The sequence below is a fragment of the Physeter macrocephalus genome, chromosome 19 (genome assembly GCF_002837175.3).
Source record: "Physeter macrocephalus isolate SW-GA chromosome 19, ASM283717v5, whole genome shotgun sequence".
Lineage (NCBI taxonomy): Eukaryota > Metazoa > Chordata > Mammalia > Artiodactyla > Physeteridae > Physeter > Physeter macrocephalus.
The window spans coordinates 32,333,648-32,352,182 of NC_041232.1; the positions used below are offsets into that span (position 1 = coordinate 32,333,648).

Consider the following 18,535-nt stretch of genomic DNA (forward strand, 5'->3'; position numbering starts at 1 on the left):
GTCTTGACTCTTGTAGCTTTATGATAAGTCTTGAAATCAGGTAGTGTAAGACCACCAACTTCCTTCTTTTTAAAGCTCTTTTTTTACAGCTATTTTAGGTCCTGCACATATTCTGTCAGCTTTGCTCACTGATATTTCATATTTTTCTTGCTGTTGTAAATGGTATTATTTTAATTTCAGCTTCCAATTATCAACTGATAGATCATATAAATACCAGTTTTTTGGTATGTAAATCTTCTTTTACAGTTGTTTCAGATAGAAGTGTAAATAAATTCAGTCATTCTTACTCCATCTTGGCCAGAAGCAGAAGTAATCAATGTAGGTTTTATTTGGCTTGTAGGTAGGGTAGGCCCTGTCATTTAGCACTATTCTCTGGTTGGAAGGTCATGGAATGTACTGGAATGTATGGAAATCATGGGGAAAGAAAGAGCATTCCAATCAAAGAGATCCAAATTAAAAGTGACTTTACCTTTCCATATCTAAAGTTTACAAGTTGGATACAATGAACACCAGTAGCCTCTTTTAGGCTATGTTCTCTGATTCAACATTCCAGCAGTGTTCACTCAATTTTAAAGTAGCATTACACGCAAGGAGACTTTTAGTTGAAGGTCTAGGCCCAGTCTCCTGGGTCTTGCCTTTCTGTTTGCTGCCCTATTTCCCAGGTTGCTATATTGCTCTCATAATCTCTAGTTCGGAAAAAAGAGATAAATGTGGATAAGTGCGTGGTATGTGTTGTGGCTTCCTGCCCCCATCCCCACTCAAATATCTTTTATAAGGTTAGATTTTTTTTTTTTTTTTTTTTTTTTTTTTTGCTGTACGCGGGCCTCTCACTGTTGTGGCCTCTCCCGTTGCGGAGCACAGGCTCCGGATGCGCAGGCTCAGCGGCCATGGCTCACGGGCCCAGCCGCTCCGCGGCATGTGGGATCCTCCCGGACCGGGGCACGAACCCGCGTCCCCTGCACCGGCAGGCGGCCTCTCAACCACTGCGCCACCAGGGAAGCCCAAGGTTAGATATTTATATTATTTAGATATTTATAAATATATTATATTTATATTAGATATATATATAAATTGTTGTGAAACAATTTATAAAGCAATAATTTTTGGTCTTCACAATTGAAAGGGTTAAGGGGAGCTAGAAGCTTTGCAACGGTGTACTTTTGCGTTATTTATTAACATTGTCAAGTTGACAAATCAGCATGTTTTCAGTGGTTGTACAGAGAGAAGCTACTGGTCTCACAGCAATTTTCTGGCAAGAAAACTCCAGGATGTTATTTTCCTAGTGTATGTGTATTTAATATTTCCATTTATGTCTTCGTAAACTACTTCTTAACTGTCTGGCCTATTTATCTGGAGCTCACGCAAGTGAGAGTCATTGTTACTGCAAGGACTATTTACCTGCAGCAACCAGGGAATTAGAGGAGAAAACTCATCCCAGAATAAATGGATAGTAAGTCACTTTGTGGCCTTTTCCTCCCTCTTCAACTCCCTCACCCCCGCCATTCCTTTGTTAAATAGATGAAGTTGGAAAACAGTGAATGTCTAGAGCAGGATGTGCGTGTTTGGAGGTGTGGATATGCAAAGGGAAAGCCAAGATCTTTTCATCTATGTTTCATTTATGGGATAGGGATGAGAGCAGACGGATATTTTGGTGATTTGCATAACAGCTTCTGGTCTTTCTTATCCCCAGTTGGTGGAACCATCTCCTTCTCTCCTATGTTACAAAATAATACACAGGCCTCGAGGACACACTTAATGGTTAGGGGGGGTAAATGCTGGCATCAAAATGTGCTTGTGGGGAATTCCCTGGGGGTCCAGTGGTTAGGACTCAGTGCTCTCACTGCCGGGGCCCTGGGTTCAATCCCTCGTGGGGGAACTAAGATCCCGCAAGCCGTGCGGTGTGGCAAAAAGAAAAAAAAAATGTGCTTGTGAATGACACTTGCCATGTCAGCAGGTTTGTGAATGCACAGATTGAGTCACAGGTGTGGAAGGAAAGCACTAGCATCTATTATGAGAGCTGCTCCCCATTTCTAGAAACAAAAGCCTACTTTTGTTTTTTCACCAAAATTACCTCTATTTCCATACAGTTCTGAGTTTTTAACATCTCCCTTGCTTCACGCGACTTTTGTTTTTTCACCAAAATTACCTCTATTTCCATACGGTTCTGAGTTTTTAACATCTCCCTTGCTTCACGCGTTAAAGCTTGTGGCCTCATAACTGGGTGGAACAAGCATGTGGAAAGGGAGCATTGTTTTCTCTTTTAACACCATGTCAACTGCTACAAAAGATCTCTTTTGATTGTAAGTGACTTAAATACGTAAACATTTGGGCTTGTAGTGATTTGTGCCTTTTCAACTAAGCAGAATGTTAAAAACAGAAAGCCAAAAGGGAGGCAGCATCTTCTGACAGCCAGTTCAGGCACCACAGACTTGGCAAGAACTTCGGCAGTCAAAAACATCCAGCCTTTGCCAACCCAGAAGCTTTGGATCAATCCCACTCCTCACAGCTTCCTTGGAGTATGACAAAGCCTAGCACTCACCCTCCATATTATACTTGACAAACAATCTCTTTTCTTTGCCAAGTTAACAATACCATAACCTAGCCAAATAGTTCTTCCAGTACACCTGACTTTTAAAGGTGTGGCATTCATGCAATTTAAATGTCAAAAGCCTGAAACTTGGCATAATTCCTGATATGCCTCATACATCTTTTTCTTTCTTTCCCTTTCTTTCTTTCTCTTTCTTTCTCTTCTTTCTTTCTTTCTCTTTCTCTTCCTTTCTTTCTCTTTCTTTCTTTTCTTTATTTCTTTCTTTCTTTTTCTTTCTTTCTCTCTCTCTCTCTCCCTCCCTCCCCTCTCTCTCTCTCCTTCCTTCCTTCCCTCCTTCCTTCCTTCTTTCCATCCTCCCTTCCCTCTTCACTCTCTCCCTCCCTCCCTTTCTCCTCCTCTTCCCTCCCTCTCTCTTTCCTTCTTTCTTTTTACGTGCTTTTCAAGATAATTTAGTTGGCAAGAAGAAAAATAACCATCTTACCCACAAGCCTACGGCCCCCATTTGACCCCAAAACAAGACTCAATAAAAGAGAACTGTGAGTGAGACTTCTCAGGCTTTTGTTCGTTACCTGGGGTCAGGAGCCATCGAATGACCTAATGTTCTGGTTGCTGAGGGAAAGCCATTCCTTCTGGGGCACAGTCAGCTCAAGGATGTTTTGTTGAGGCTCCCAGCCAAGGTTCCCATAGTGACACCCAGCAAGGATACAGCACCTGCCTGGCTGGTACTAAGGGGAGAATGGCCAAATGCTGGGCCCTCGCAGATACTATCAGGTGATACCAAGCCCGCTCTCATCACTTTCCATTCCCTCCCTTTCTTTTATTTGACAAATGCATTACAATTATTTGGCCTAGAGAGAGTCTTCATGTAGAAAACCTATTCTAATTTTCTTTGCTTAAAGAGAGCTTCAGGCCAACGTATGATGAACGTGGAGGGTTTTAAATAACCAATGGATGCTTGTGTTGAGGTAGTTTTACAATCTGTCAGTGGGACAGTGCTAACCACATACAAATAAGCAGCAGGACGGTTTTTTCCCACTGAACTTGTGAGCAGGGTTGCATGACATGTAGGTTCCTCTGTGCTCTGTTCTAACTGGGAAGCTCGTCTGACAGAAAGAGTGAACCTCTTTGTTAGGAAAAGTCTTAATTCTTGATATCAATCTCCTCACCCCCCTTGCCTACCTTTTGATCTATCTTTCATTTTATGTAATGAGACGTCCTGGATTTTTACATCGGTTAAGTGCCATTTCCCAAGAGACCAAGATGGTGCACTTTTGAAGAAAAGCATTTTCGAATTCCACATATATTCAGCCTTGACAGCAGGCATGGGAAAAATGTCTAAAGAAGAAAGAACAGCGTAGGACTAGCGTTTTTTTCTTTGAAACTAGATTTAGCCCTGAAAAGCAACCATTATGTGGATGAGAGGGATGGAGAAGAGAACCAGGAGCCAGAGGATTCTGTAATGGGTGTGACTGAGGGAGTCTCCCTAAGATACGTTTATGGCTTGAGTCTCAGATAGTTGAACTTGCAGGAACAAAGCATGTGCATTCTAAAGATATAGACTGTGCTTAGTTTTCATTCATGACTTATTTTGTTTAAATACAGCCCCATCAGACAGGGGGGATGAGAATGAGCCTCCGAGATTTACCATCTGTTCACTGATTTGTAATCTGCTGGACAGAAAAGTGGTGGGAGCGGGGCACAAAATCCTCTCATCAGAAATATAAACTCGGGCTTCCCTGGTGGCGCAGTGGTTAAGAATCCGCCTGCCAATGCAGGGGATACGGGTTCGAGCCCTGGTCTGGGAAGATCCCACATGCCATGGAGCAACTAAGCCCGTGCGCTACAACTACTGAGCCTGCGCTCTAGAGCCCGTGAGCCACAACTACTGAGCCCACGTGCCACAACTACCGAAGCCCGCACACCTAGAGCCTGTACTCTGCAACAAGAGAAGCCACCGCAATAAGTAGCCTGTACACAGTAAAAAAGAGTAGCCCCCGCTCGCCACAACTAGAGAAAGCCCGCATGCAGCAACAAAGACCCAATGCAGCCAAAAATAAATAAATTAATTAAAATATATATATATATATATATATATATATATATATATATATATATATATATAAACTTGTTTCATAGAAAGAGCACAAAGCAACAGCAGAGGTGAATACCCACAAGTGCCTTTCCTCTTGCCTTCAGAACAGACAAGGTATTGTACCCCGTAGTGGTTGGTCCAGTCTTTGGTTTCATGGTTTTCTGCTCCTTTGGCCAGAATATTGGCTGGTCCTTTTTATGAGTTGTAATTATCACACATTTTGCCTTTAGGGCATGAAGGACCAAAGAAGCTTCAAGACCGGAAATTGGGGGTTTGCAAACAGCAGGCCACGGAGTTCAGCTTTCAGGTTTATACCATCTACCAGCAACTGATCTATTCTCTTCAGAAACACAGAAGTGAACCCAATGGCTCCCTCTGTGTTCCTATCAAAACTTTTAAACAACAACTTGATTGCACCCTTCACCCAGAAGGAACTCTGCACATGAAAGACATAAAGCGTTTCACAGAGCAGAACATTCTTTGAAAACTCAGGGTAGAAGAAAGCGCTTGCTTAAGGAACTTAATTGACAGAAACAGTGTAGCCTGGACAGGGCTGCCTGAGTTCAAAGGCACCGCTTTTAATCCCAAACCACTTTAATTTTACTTAACTTTTCTTTCTTTCTGGGTGACTAACCTGGAAACTTCTACTCATCTCCTGCCAAGTAATTTTTCTGAAGAAGGTGGATACTTTACAAGATTCATAGCCAGGAGCCCTCTGTCAGGAATGCTGGTGGTAGGGTTTTGTGTAGATAAAAACAGAGACACAAGGAAAGTGGGTCATTGTGATTTGCGTGTGGAACAGACTGAGTCTCTGGCAAGTTTGCTCCGACTGGAAACAATAAGGCGCTGGGCCTTCCTTAAGTTTGGAAATGGAATGCCTCTGGCAGCCCATGATCTTGGAGAGGGGAGCCGAGTGTTTTCATAGCTGGGATTTTGTGTTAGTGGAACAGGTAGAATGTCAACTGTTGTGAGGGAAGTCAACCAATTCGCACACATGCAGCTGGAGAGAAAGCTCAGCTTCAGATGTCATTTAACGTGTTGGTGGATGAACAAGAAGAAGGCAGAAATGGCCTCTCGCAGCCAACAAGCCAGTGGTTATCGGAAGAATCATGGTAGCACAGTTGTTCTTGCTTTCACTGCTAAGAGAAGGAAGGACATTCTTTCAGACTTTCACACTGAGCGATTTTTCCTATGACCCATTTCAGAGTTAAAGAACTTATAAAATGGCCACGCCATTTTACTTCCACAGAAGTAACTTCTTGCAAACAGCAAACAGTGAGATGGGCTGGTCTTTTTTGGCGGGCCTGTCTTCATAAAATGAATGATGAGAATCACAACATTTATTATTGTGATCATCCTAATAATGAACACAGATCAATGGTGCAGTCATTTACTTTCTTGGTATTTATTCTCTAGGGGGAAAAAATGGACTGATTAAGACGATTGTACCCTCTCCTTTTTGTGACTTCCAGTCTGTTCATTCTTTATTTTTGAGGGACCAGAATATTAGTATTAATTGGCTCTGATAGAGTGTTCCACGAGAGTTAAGAAAAAAACATATAATCTGGTTTGTTAAATGTTGTATGGACATTATTTAGTGCACTCTCCTTTAAGGCTGGCACTATTGAATATTAACTGAAAATCAACTAGCAAATAAACCATCTTAACATGGCATAATCATGAGCCAGTCAAGAAAATATATCACTTCACACCCATCAGGATGGCTACTATCAAAAAAGTCACAGACATAGAGAACAAACGTATGGATACCAAGGGGGAAGGGGGGGGGTGAATTGGGAGATTGGGATTGACATATATACACTATTGATACTATGTATAAAATAGATAACTAATGAGAACCTACTGTATAGCACAGGAAACTAGTCAGTGCTCTGTGGTGGCCTAAATGGGAAAGAAACCCCAAAAAAGAGGGGATATACGTATATGTATAGCTGATTCACTGTGCTGTACAGTAGAAACTAACACAATATTGTAAAGCAACTATACTCCAATAAAAATTAAAAAAAAAAAAGAAAAGAAAAAGTCAGAAAATCACTGTTGGCAAGGATGTGGAGAAATTGGAAAACGTGCATTGTTGGTGGGAATACAAAATGGTACAACTGCTAGGGAAAACAGCTCCTCAAAATATTAAAAACAGAATCAGCACATAATTCAACAATTCTCCTTCTGGGTATATACCGAGAAGAATTGAAAGCAGAGTCTCAAAGAGTTATTTGTACACCCATGTTCATAGCAGAATTATTCACAATAGCCAAAAGGTGGAACCAACCCAAATGTCTACTGATGAATGAAAAAATAAACACAATGTGTTATATACATATAATGGGATATTATTCAGCCTTAAATAGGAAGGAAATTCCGACATATACTACAATATGGATGAACCTTGAAGACATCATGCTAAGTGAAATAAGCCAGCGACAGAAAGACACATACTGTATGACTCAACTCACATGAAGGACCTAGAGTAGTCAAATTCAGAGAGACAGAAAGTGGAATTGTGGTTGCCAGAGGCTGGAAGGAAGGGGGAACGGGGAGTTGTTTAACGGGTACAGAGTTTCAACTGGGGAAGATGAAAAGGTTCTGGAGCTGGATGGTGGTGATGGTTGCACAACAGTGTGAATGTATTTAATGCCACTGAACCGTACACTGAAAAATGGTTAAAATAGTAAATTTTATGTTACATATATTTCTTCAGAATAAAAAATAAATAAAATATTAGATCAGGAAGTTACCTTAAAAATAAAAGAAGTATAAATTCGGGGTAACAGATACCTGATGCTGCCTTCAGTAGACATATTCTCTTATATCCTGTTAAATCATCATTTCCTGTCTGCTCTAGGAGCCAATGAAGCTTTCTGGGGGTGTGTTTTAAATTACTTGAGGGCCACACCTTCCCTTGCCCCTTGTCTGAGAAAGAAGTCACTGCTCCCCTGTCCTTCCCCACCCCTCCCTCCTTCCATACATCCTCACCTTTGCGGTAGGGGTCAACAAGAGAACTCTAGAACCATTTGGTTGGATGTCCATATAAAATGGTGTTAACAAGTTGTCTTTTATCACCTCGGTAGAAGAATTATGGAGAGGGAAATTAAAGGCGCAGGGAAGGACGGTACCGGAAAATTCTAGAACCTTGAGCTGATTTTGCCCCAAAGGCTTTGTATCAAATTATCACGATGACCCTATGATCAAGAGGCAGGTGAAGACTTCCCAGGGAAAGGAGCTTTAATGTTAAGGGGAGCTTAATGACATTCTAGTTTGCTTTCAGGTAAGAGCTGTCCCTGGGAAATGTGGTTATGTGGGATTCAAGATAGTTTTGGCCCAGGTGGGTTGTTTTTTGGTTTCTGGTTTTTTTCTCCTCTCGTTTCAAAGGAAATTACGCAGACTAAGAGATAACTGAATTGTTTCCTTACCCCTCACCAAATGTACCCCTCACTGAATGTCAGGAGTCAAGCCACTGCCGATTTGGGGAGGAAGCTGAACCCCGGATATCATTCTGGCTTTGAGAGTGGTGCCTGTGGTCCACTTCTAAACCTTCTCTCGATACACTTTCATATTCCATATTGAACAGAGAGGAGGGCTCTGTGTTGTTTACACTAGAGCCAGGGCAATCGATGCGCTGGCGTCAAGGGCTCCCTCTGCAGACTGAGAAGATGAGACCCCCTCTTGCACACCCACGAAGAGACGCAGAATGTAGTTCTGCTTCGAGAAACATCCTTGAACTAACTCATCTCTCTCTGTCCCTCCAAGCTTCCGCAGGTTCACTCGATCCAACAGTGTGACGACGGCCGTGCAGGCCGACCTGGACTTCCACGATAACCTGGAGAACTCTATGGAGTCTATAGAGGACAATTCGTGCCCCGGCCCGGTGGCCAGACAGTTCTCCCGGGACGCCAGCACCTCCACGGTCAGCATCCAGGGCTCAGGAAACCACTACCACGCCTGCGCGGCCGACGAGGACTTCGATGCGGATTTCGACCCTTCCATTCTGCCGCCCCCAGACCCCTGGATTGACTCAATCACCGAAGACCCCCTGGAGGCCGTGCAGAGGTCAGTGTGCCACCGGGACGGCCACTGGTTTCTGAAGCTTCTGCAGGCGGAGCGAGACCGCATGGAAGGCTGGTGCCAGCAGATGGAGAGAGAAGAGCGTGAGAACAACCTGCCCGAGGACAGTAAGTGCGGCGCAGCGCCTGCGCACGCGCCCGGGGTCGGGTCCCCGGGGCCGGGGAGGGGATGCTTTCCTAGCGCTGCGCAAGCCCTGCAGGTCCCCACCCCAAACGGGAACGTGTGGAAGAGCTGGGCGATTCGGGCCGAGTCCACACGCCCCTGGTGCCCAGTAAAGACACCACCCCCACCCCCACGCCAGGCAGCTGTAACACCTTCTCTACCTCTGCCTCCGCCACCTCCACCTCTGGACCAACTTGGGGTGGACTCTTGCTTCCGACACGGTGGTTTCTCTTCCCCAAGATGCTCCCGCAGTGGTGCTGCTTCTCAGGGAATGAACAGAATTTCTAACTAGTTTCAAGATCCCCAGATACGCGTGCCTTGGGCATTTATAATCTTACAGGTGTATTACTTTCATTAACATACAGGATTAAAACAAGGCCGGTCCTGTCTAGGCCTGTAGACGCCAAGCTTATTGACATCCTTAGACCTGGTTAGCCCGCACTTTCCCCCTCAGGTTTTAGGAAGGCAAACCTTCAGTCGCTAAAGCAATTAACCCAATTTAATGGGTTAAAATAAATGATCAAATAAAGGATGGCTAAGTTAAATAAATAACGGAGACCGCGCACACCGTGCTTTTCAGACTTGGCCTTTTAACAACAACGATTCCTATTAACAGTTGACAAAGAAGTTGCCAGATTACTGCAGTCCGGTTGCACATTAATAACAATTTTGAAATTGGAATAGAATTTATAATCAGTGTGTATTTCACTGTTACGTGTTAATTTCCCTCCGAAAAACGATTATTAAATGAATGGTGGATCTTCCAACCGATGATATTTTTGAATCAGAGAAATTCAGTGGTAGGCATCAAAGCCTGCCTCCATTTTTGTGTGGGAACCACCTGGAAGAGTATTATCGTAATGTGGTTTTAGACCTATTTTTAAAATCATTTAACTTTTTATTGTGAACATTTAAAAACACTTGCAAAAGTAGAGAGTTTACTGTAATGAACCCCCATATTCCCATCATTCAGCTCAACTACTGGCTGGTCTCATCTTCCCCCACTTGTCATCATTTTTGCCAGAGGATCTTAAAGAAAATCCAACGCATCCCGTCACTTCACTACGTATCTCTGATAAGGACTTTATGTATATGTATATAACCATCGTGCATTCTCATCCCTAACAAAAACAATAATAATTTCTTAAAAATTAGATCGAGAGCTTTCTGTAAATCATGTTCAGTTGACTTACTAAGTGAACCAAACGAATTGTGTCAGGGAGCAGTGAGTTTTCCGTAAAGGAAGTACTTTCGTGAGAATAGAGACTGGAAAATGACAGTTTGCAGGTTGTGGGATTTCCGCTCTGTGTCTTGCTCACAGCTCTTCTCTGCTTTTTCTTGCTTCTGACCTCTATCCACCCGCTGACTAACTTATTTGTTGCCTTTCTGAGCAGGTTAGAAAATCCATCGATGGGTTTCTGTAACGTTCCTTTTGTTCTTGCATGTTATGAGTGCAAACAACTTAGCAGTGGAAAAGTAAACCTCCGTGACACTTGACCCAACCGTTGGTGCCACTGCAGGCTCACCCAGGTGTGGATCCACAGGGAGAATATGCTCTGTGCCTAGGTGACAGGGGTGTGAAGCACAGCCCGGCGGCAGTGGGCGGGGGAAGTTTTCGATAAGAAATTCTTAGCAGTTGCATCTTCTTATTCTCCTTTCCCCGTGGGTATACCGGAAGCCTAGTAGCTTTTCCTGGGAAAAATGCCCATGTTTAAGGAGCAACGGCCTCGGGTGCACAGCTCAACAGGGCAAGCTGTCTTACAGATTTCAGTTCATTCAACGCATTGATTCAAACTTGTTCTAGCTTCCCTGTTTGGCTTCCAATAAGACCTGGGGAAGCTGCTCATCTGGTGTTTTCTTTTAATTTGATGTTTTCTTCCCATCTGAGACTAGATCTACTTCTCTCAACCCAGCTTTATAATGATGCATGAGGATAGTCATTGTATAAATATTTAGAAAAATCTTCCTTAAAACTTAAGGATCTATGAAAACAAGTCAATGTATTTTGATACAACCACATATATTTGAAAGGTGAAAACCTTGTTAGAAAATCAGGTTCTCATCCTGTGTTTGAGATGAAAGAGAAGCATATTTGTATCTTGAACATGAAGGAACTGCTCATTCATTCACTGTTCCAGAATTTTACTTCAGATGTTTTTTGAAATATTGATTTATAAATAGGACTTATAAACCTATTCCATATGAAGGTATTTTGTTATAACAAGATTTGTTCTAATAATAATTTGCTGTCTTTGTACACGAAGGTGCCACTGTCCCACCATGAATAAGCCGTCTTCTTAAGGACTTGTCTTTAGAGTAGTGATAAATTTTCTCAGATCTGCTTCTGTTTTACAAGGTTGCTGCCTGAGGGCGGTGGGGAGGTGTGAAGGTCATGGCTGCAGAACAGACAAAGATAACTTAGGGTGGGAGTATTTTTGGTGCTTTGCTTAAAGTGTTCAACTGAGTAAATTAATCTTAGATGACAAGTATGCAGTGAGACCCGCTGCACTGGGGAGTGAGTCTCCCTGTGTAGTTTGAAACATATTTCGATATCAGAGCCCCGTTTTCCTAAGTTAAAAAAAAAATTACACACAACACCAATAAATATAATAGGAAGAACGGTGAAGCTCTTTGGTGAGGGCCTGGAGTCCTATCTGCTCAGCCTCTACCACTCTCTGGACAGAGGTCCCTAGAAACCCTCCCTGCCACCAAAAAAATCCCAGGATTCCTAGGAATACAGTTTGAAAGCCAATGGTCTATAGTGAAAAGTCCAACTTACTAATTTTTTTAAATACAATTTTATAACTTTAGACCAAACAGCTAACACAAAGATCAGAGAGGTAAATGCCTTTCCTACATGGTTTTTTAAATGTCCAAAACTGATTCAGATTAGAAACATCTATTTGTGTAAGCCTATCTAACCTACAAAAACGGCTCTTCCTTCAAGTCTCAGCCTGGGCCTCACCTTCTAGAAGTCTTGCAGAATGCATCCCTTCAGGCTGAGTTGGGTGTGCCTCCCAGGTGCTTCTGTAATAGCCTGCACATTTGTCTATCAGGTATTTCCAACTTTATTTGATGATAATCTATGTATCTCTCTCCTCCACTGAAAAGTGAGGTCTGAGGACCGAAATTACTCTTGTCTCATTCATCTTCATATCCGCTGCCCCTCTGACAGTTCTTGGCACAGAGTAGGGGATCAGTGAATATGTATTTGAGTCTTGGGACTATTTTGGAAATACTGCTTTACAAAAGTATTTTCCTTAGCAAAACCTTTCTTCCTAAGTAGTTACGAAATATTCAACAGGTAGCTGGCAGCTATTGTTGCCAAAAGCTGGAAGGGGCGGTCCCTTGCGAGGTAGGGAGCCCTGCTCAGCAGAAGAGGGATTTGGCAGGGACATGAGCACCTGCCACAGAAAGGCTAGAAAGGACTTGTGTGTCGGTCAGCTGCATGAGCTAGATGAACCGGCGTGTCCCTTCCAGCTCCTGGGACGCGATTCCATCCCATAAGCACTTGAAAGCTTTCTCTATCCTTCACGCCCTGGATGGTACAAAACGGAAGCTTCCACCCACTAGCATTCCAGTATTCTAAACAGCGCAGAGGTACACACACATGCCCGGTCAGAGAGTCGCCAATTTCAAATGAGGCAAATGGAAATCAGTGAGGATCTGATCAGAAAGCCAGGAGGAAGGGAGAATATAAACCCGTGAAAGAACATCCATCTTGTCCTCACAGTCTCCTGGGCCGTGGGCTATAGGCTTTGACAGGTGTTGTTTTATTTGCCCTCAAAACAGCTCTCTGGCAGTCCCTTCTCCAAGGTCACACAACACAGAAGCGCCTGATGGAATAGATACAACGCGAATAACATTTGACAAGATAATGATGCTTTGTGTGTGCTTGGCTGCTCTAAAGCTCTGCATACATATCCATCCCTGCTTCCTTGGCAACCACAGTCCTGTTCTGATAAGTGGGCCTGGGGTTGCAGAGGGCCTTTGTTTTTACTAATTCTCTCATTTAACCTTTGCTTTTTTTACAAGGGGGGGCGGGTGGTAAGGAAGAGGGGCCAATCCCGTTTGGCAGGCGTAGCCAATGTCTGAGTAACCAGCTTAAAAAAAAAAAAAAAAAAGTCTGTGTACACTCAGAAAAATAGCTTTGATAAATGGGTCAAACGCAGATCTGTCTCTTGGCCAGGCCACCTCATGTGTCCTTTGGGTCCTAGATAGGAAGGTCTCTCTTCAGGGTACGTGACGACGGTCCTCGGTAGGGAAAGATAAGCAGGATAGGGTGGAAGAAAGGAATGAGTCTCACCACACCTGCTTAATTTATTTCGTGGGGCCCCGGAATTATTCCAAATTTTCAATATTTTTAAACGTTTGGTGACTGTGCTTAATGCCTCTGAACGGCCCACTTAAAAACGGTTAAAATGGTAGCTCTTACGTACATTTTACCACACACACGAAAATATCCACCCCACTGCCCCCCAAAAAAAGTCTGCAGCAGCTGAAGGTAGATGGGTCAGGCTTGCTGTCTTCACATCCAGAGTTATTCATCACGCTTATAAGAATGTAAGGTATTTTGTTAAATATCTTCCTGAATTCAAAATACAACATGTCCACTGGCAGGGGTGGAGGGAGAAGTTAGGAAGAGAACTCATCTGCTCAACGGGAACCTAAGGTTCAGATCTGGGGCATGTGGTGGCTGCCATCACCTTTCTCTATCACAGAGTTGAAGAAAAAAAAAAAAAAGCCATCCAGTCTTCAGGAATTATTCAGTGATCACTTATTTTATGCTGCGATCATCCTGATTCTGACTACCGCTTCCTAGGGATCTTGTTTGTGGCCTTCCAGGACGGGAAAACACTGCTTTCCCCAAAACTGGACAAAGTGCTCAAGGAAGCACAGAGAGAAAACAAGCACTCACAGTCACCGGGTCACCTCCAGCCAGCTTTCCAAAAGTCCATCTATAAATTCTTTAGGTGTGTCTATTGGTCTGTTGTTTTCCCTGCTAAAATAAAAGCAGCGCGAGGACTTTAGTTCTTGGGTGAAACCTTCCTCCCTAACAGTCGATGGTAGGTTTTTGGCTCGATAACAGAAGAAGGGAAATCTGCAGTGAGTGAGGTTTCCTCGCGGCCGCGGCAGCTGACAGAACGTTCCCGCAGCTCCCGAAGTAAACCGATCCGAGCCTGTCTCAGACAATGGGGCCTTGTGTGAAACAGCTGTCTCGGGGAGATGGCTCGGTGCTGTTGGCCGGGGCCTGCCTGTTACAGAGATCCGTCTGGTATTATCTGACTGGGACGAAACGCCCAGATGGAGCGCAGGGCTCCCACCAGGAATGCGGTCCAGCACCGATGGCTCGAAACACGGGCTCGGGTTTCAGTGGCCCCAGGATGAAATACTGGTTGATTGTGCTTGGAAATCTAGCAGTGCCTCCTGAATTGTGGACAACTTATATGTGGAATTTTCAGGCTTTATCTGAAACGAACTGATAAACCCAAAGCGTGTGTGGGGTGGAGGCAGATTAATTCCACTTTAATTTTGCCCGGTAATAGCATCCCCGTTAGTGAAACTTGGCCTCGAGTCCCCCAGAAGGCCTGGGAGCCTTGGCAGCGAACATGGGGCTGGTAACGAAACCCGAAATGGGGTTTGCCCGGTTTCAGGTTGAGTTATGGGAAGCTGTGCAAGTCACCCCTGCGGCCGTTGATGGGTGCCATGCCCAGGCTGGCTCTGCCCAGGGTCTCTGCAGCCTAAGGACTGGTGGGTGGGTGGCAGGCAGAGGAGCGCTCTGTGATTTCCTCAGCTCAGTTGCCTCAAGCCTCGGGTGCTTCGAAGCGGGGCAAGGTGGGTGCATCCTAGCTCCTTCCTGTTTTATTCTCACCTTTCTTCTGCAATGACCTTCAAAAGGTCCCTCCCCACCCCCATGCTCCAAGACGCACACACGCTGCATAGTCTCTTTTTTTAAGGGCTGGCCAACCTGAAGTTAGGGACCAGAAAGTGGCAGGAATGAAAAGAAAACTGTGTGCAGTGTGCCTTATGTTTAACCTTCTAGAACGCTGGCTGCGTTTTGCTTTGCACAGCACTGGGCACAAGGAGAAAGGTGTTGGTGCTGGAAGGTCATTTCCAAGCATCCCTTCCGTGGGTGTGTTTCACTGGGAGTGGTCTGAGGCTGCGGGGAGTGGTCTGAGGCTGCGGGGCGCGGAGAGGTGAAAATGGGCCGAGGGGAGGCAGGATGCCTGGAAGCAGCTCTCCAGGTCCCTGGGCCAGTGCTGTTCCCGTTATTCCAGACACTTCTGCATTGCAGAGAAGCAGAGATTGCAGAGAGAGGGCCTGACTCATGGAGCATGGTCCCCGATCGTTTTCCCTAACAATAACCAACAACTTCTGTGAAAGATCATTGCAATGGCCTTCAAATGCAGTATTTAATCCTTCCATGTTCCCAAGGGAAATGTTAACTCATTTCATCTCATTCAGCTTTCAAAGGCTCAAAAACTGTATTTATCTACGTGATGTAGATGCTGTTACTATTTCATGGCTGATGTAAATGGAGATATGGATCGAAGCGTAACCATCTTTTATGAGTGAGACTCCTGGAGTATGGACTGGGGAAAAAACATTAGCTGAATTTTTGAAAAGTTGCTCTTTACAAACAAAATAATATTTCCCCCATGGTTTAGCCCCGTGGAAGCTCTGGTTTTAGTCCATGGGATAACTTCTACTTGAGAATTCTATTCTTTATTCATTAGCTTTTAATAAATTCATAAATTCATCATTCTTTGTTCATTTAAGTTTTGGCTCCTTTAAGGGAAAAAAAAAAGTGCTCGTTAAATTCAGAGCAGCCCTTGTCAGCCAGGAGTGGAACAGATCCATGTTTTCTGTGGAGACCTTTTTATTGACAACAGCTCTGGATCACAAATGTGTTTGAGAAGCAGCTGCGCAGTTGGTTGGAGAAATTCTTTTCCACGGGGACAAACTCGTGAATAAAAATGTCTCCACTTGGATAATCCCGACTTGAAATCACACAGATTTGGTCTGACAAATCCACATGACTTTGGAGTAAGTGGGTGGATCCACTTTTTTAAAAATTCCTTTTTCCTCCTCTCTCCTAAAGTCTACAACATTGCCCCCAGGGGCAGGGAGGCCAGGTGAGTAAAAAGTCAAAAGTTGAGGATAAGGAGATTTAATTCACCCACAAACTCGTTCAACTTTTCCCAGATGGCTTGGTTCTTCCAGCCTGAGTCAGCACAACTAGTATTATAAACAGAAAACCAAGAGGATGAATAGACCCACCAAGACTATCTTAGCTAATTAATCAGTCAAGACTGTAAGGAAAAAGTGGTGCTAGGCACGGTAAAACCTTAAAGAAGTAGAATCTTAGGCCTGGAATCTCGCCGTTAATTAATTTTTCTGGTTAACGTAGAGTTTATTGATGAGTCAGTTCACTTCGAACCTTCTTCTAACAGGATAATTGGGAGTTACATCGGCACAGTCTATGCCATGCCTGCTTATAAGGTCAGACATATAAATAGATGGTGCTGGAAAGAATGCGGAGAGGGCAGAGACAGAGCTGTGCACGGGAATTTGAGGAGCAAAGCGAGGGAGAGGTGAAAGGGGATAGGCCTTTCTGGAGGAGGCACACCTGCGCACAGGGGGCGGGGCCCGTGTGGGGCGGGGCCAGTGTGGGAGCCAAGGCAGGAGGCACCCCAGCTCAGTGTTTAGCCTGAGCAAAGGCACTGTGGAGAGACCAGCTTTTGGATTTGGGAAACTGGGGGCCCAGGGCACTGAGGGAGTGGGCAGAGGTGAGGCTGGACAGGTGGGCCATTGAAGGGAGTTTCCCGCTTATCCCAGGGATGATAGGGGTGCATGGAAAAGTTTTAAGCGTGAGAATTATATGAGATAAGAAGACCCTCCAGTTAATAGGAGCAAACCTCCAAATTGGCAATGGAGGGGGGAGAACATTCATGCTGTGGCAGGGGTGATGGAGCTTTGTAGCCCTAATCGTAAGCAACCAGGGACTCCTGAGAGGAATGTGGATGTGGGGAGACAAGAGGTGTCGAGGGGTTGCTCAGACGTGCTGCACGAAGGGTTGGTATACACCAGAGTCACAAATTTGAGCAAAATACACCTACTTTACAGAATAGCTGAACCCAGGAGCATCGAGGGGACTAAGGGAAGGGGGCTCAGGACCGAGTTTTGTGTTCAACATTCTCGAGGTGGAGGGAAGAAGAGGAAAATGAGGTCAGGGCCAGAGAGAACTGTGGGCGCCCAGGGGGCTGAGATTCCTTTGTGCCAAACGCAGAGGTCCAGGATGGGGGAGGGGAGGGGAGAGCCAGACCGCAGGGAGGGGGGACCCTGGGAGCTGAGGATGTAGAGAGAGCAAAGGAGTCTGCCCTTTGGAGAATCCAGCGTTTAAGGGAATGTATTGGTATGCTCTGGCTGCCATAACAAAGTACCACCCGTGGCCTCAGCAACAGAAATTTCTTTTCTCACAGCTTTGTAGGCTAGAAGGCTGAGCTCAAGGTGCCCGTTTGTCCCTAGGCCTCTCCCCTTGGTTTAGGTCTTCCCTCTGTGTGTATCTACAACCTGATCCCATCGTCTTATAAGAACACCAGTTATGTTGGGTGAGGACTCACCCTAATGACCTCACTTTAACTTAATTACCGATGTAAAGGCCCTGGTCCAAATACAGTCACAGTCGGAGGTCCTGGAGGTTAGGACTTCAACAGATGAATCTGGGGAGGACACAATTCAGCCCATAACGGGAGAAGAGGAATTTTATTTTAGCTAGAGGGGATCACGAGATGGGGGAGGATTTTCCCCTTAGAATGGGAGAGGCTTGAGAATGCTGGCAGCCCTCTCAAGTAAGGCTGCAGAGAAGGGCAGAGGTGGCAGAGAGGGAGTAGGTTCTCCAAGCAGCCAGGAGGAAGTCGGGCCAAGGACACAGGTAGATGGGAAGGGTGGGCGTAGAGAGCTCTTTAGGACGGGGGCAGTTACCGGTCGCCGCTGATTCCATTAAGAAGCAATGGCAGTAACTCAGAACACCTGACATCTCTGATGGCGGCCACGTCACTGCTCGCCCATCACTCACTAGAGCTTTAGGGGAACTGCGTGGGGGGCAAGTGTCAGGAGAGGGCAGAACACTGAGAGTGTTCATGCCTGATCCCCCTGTTTACTTCATCTCATAGGAGGCAAAGTTATGGTTGAAGATGAGGTAGCAGGGGTCTAGTTGTGAGTGAATAAGAGTCAAAAAAGGAGGGTCAGGGAGGGAGGTGACCAAGACCATCTTGAAGGACTAATGAACGGCTGCAAGAGACAGGCTGAGTTTGGAGCCCATGGGTTTGAATGGCTCTAAACCACACGGCAAAACACAGCTCACAGAGCATCGAGTGGGCCCAGCGCCCTGCAGGCCAGATGTGTCTGGCCTACTCTGCACCTGAAGATGGACCTTATTTTGCTGGAGCATCTGTGGCTCCTGGGGAGGGTCTGACCCTTGATTTTGCAGCGAGTCTGTTTTCTGCACAGGCTCCGGCAGGATGGTCTAGGCGTCCAGCCTTGGTTAAGGTCCTGTCTTCTCCGTGTGTCTCTATCATCCAGCAGCCAGCTGGCCACTGTTCTAGCTCTGTTAGGTGGGGAGCTATGCCAGACTCTACAGATAGGCA

The 18,535-nt window shown here is 45.1% G+C and overlaps 1 protein-coding gene across 11 annotated transcripts in view; it reads left to right on the forward strand.

Moving 5' to 3' along the window:
* DLGAP1 (DLG associated protein 1) overlaps positions 1-18,535 on the forward strand; it is a 337,165-nt gene that overhangs the window by 295,948 nt on the left and 22,682 nt on the right. For all 11 annotated transcript variants that reach the window (XM_024120784.1, XM_024120783.1, XM_055080557.1 and 8 more), the window contains one exon: positions 8,409-8,830. In XM_024120784.1, coding sequence (XP_023976552.1) covers positions 8,409-8,830 — 422 coding nt within the window. The remainder of the gene's footprint in view (positions 1-8,408; positions 8,831-18,535) is intronic.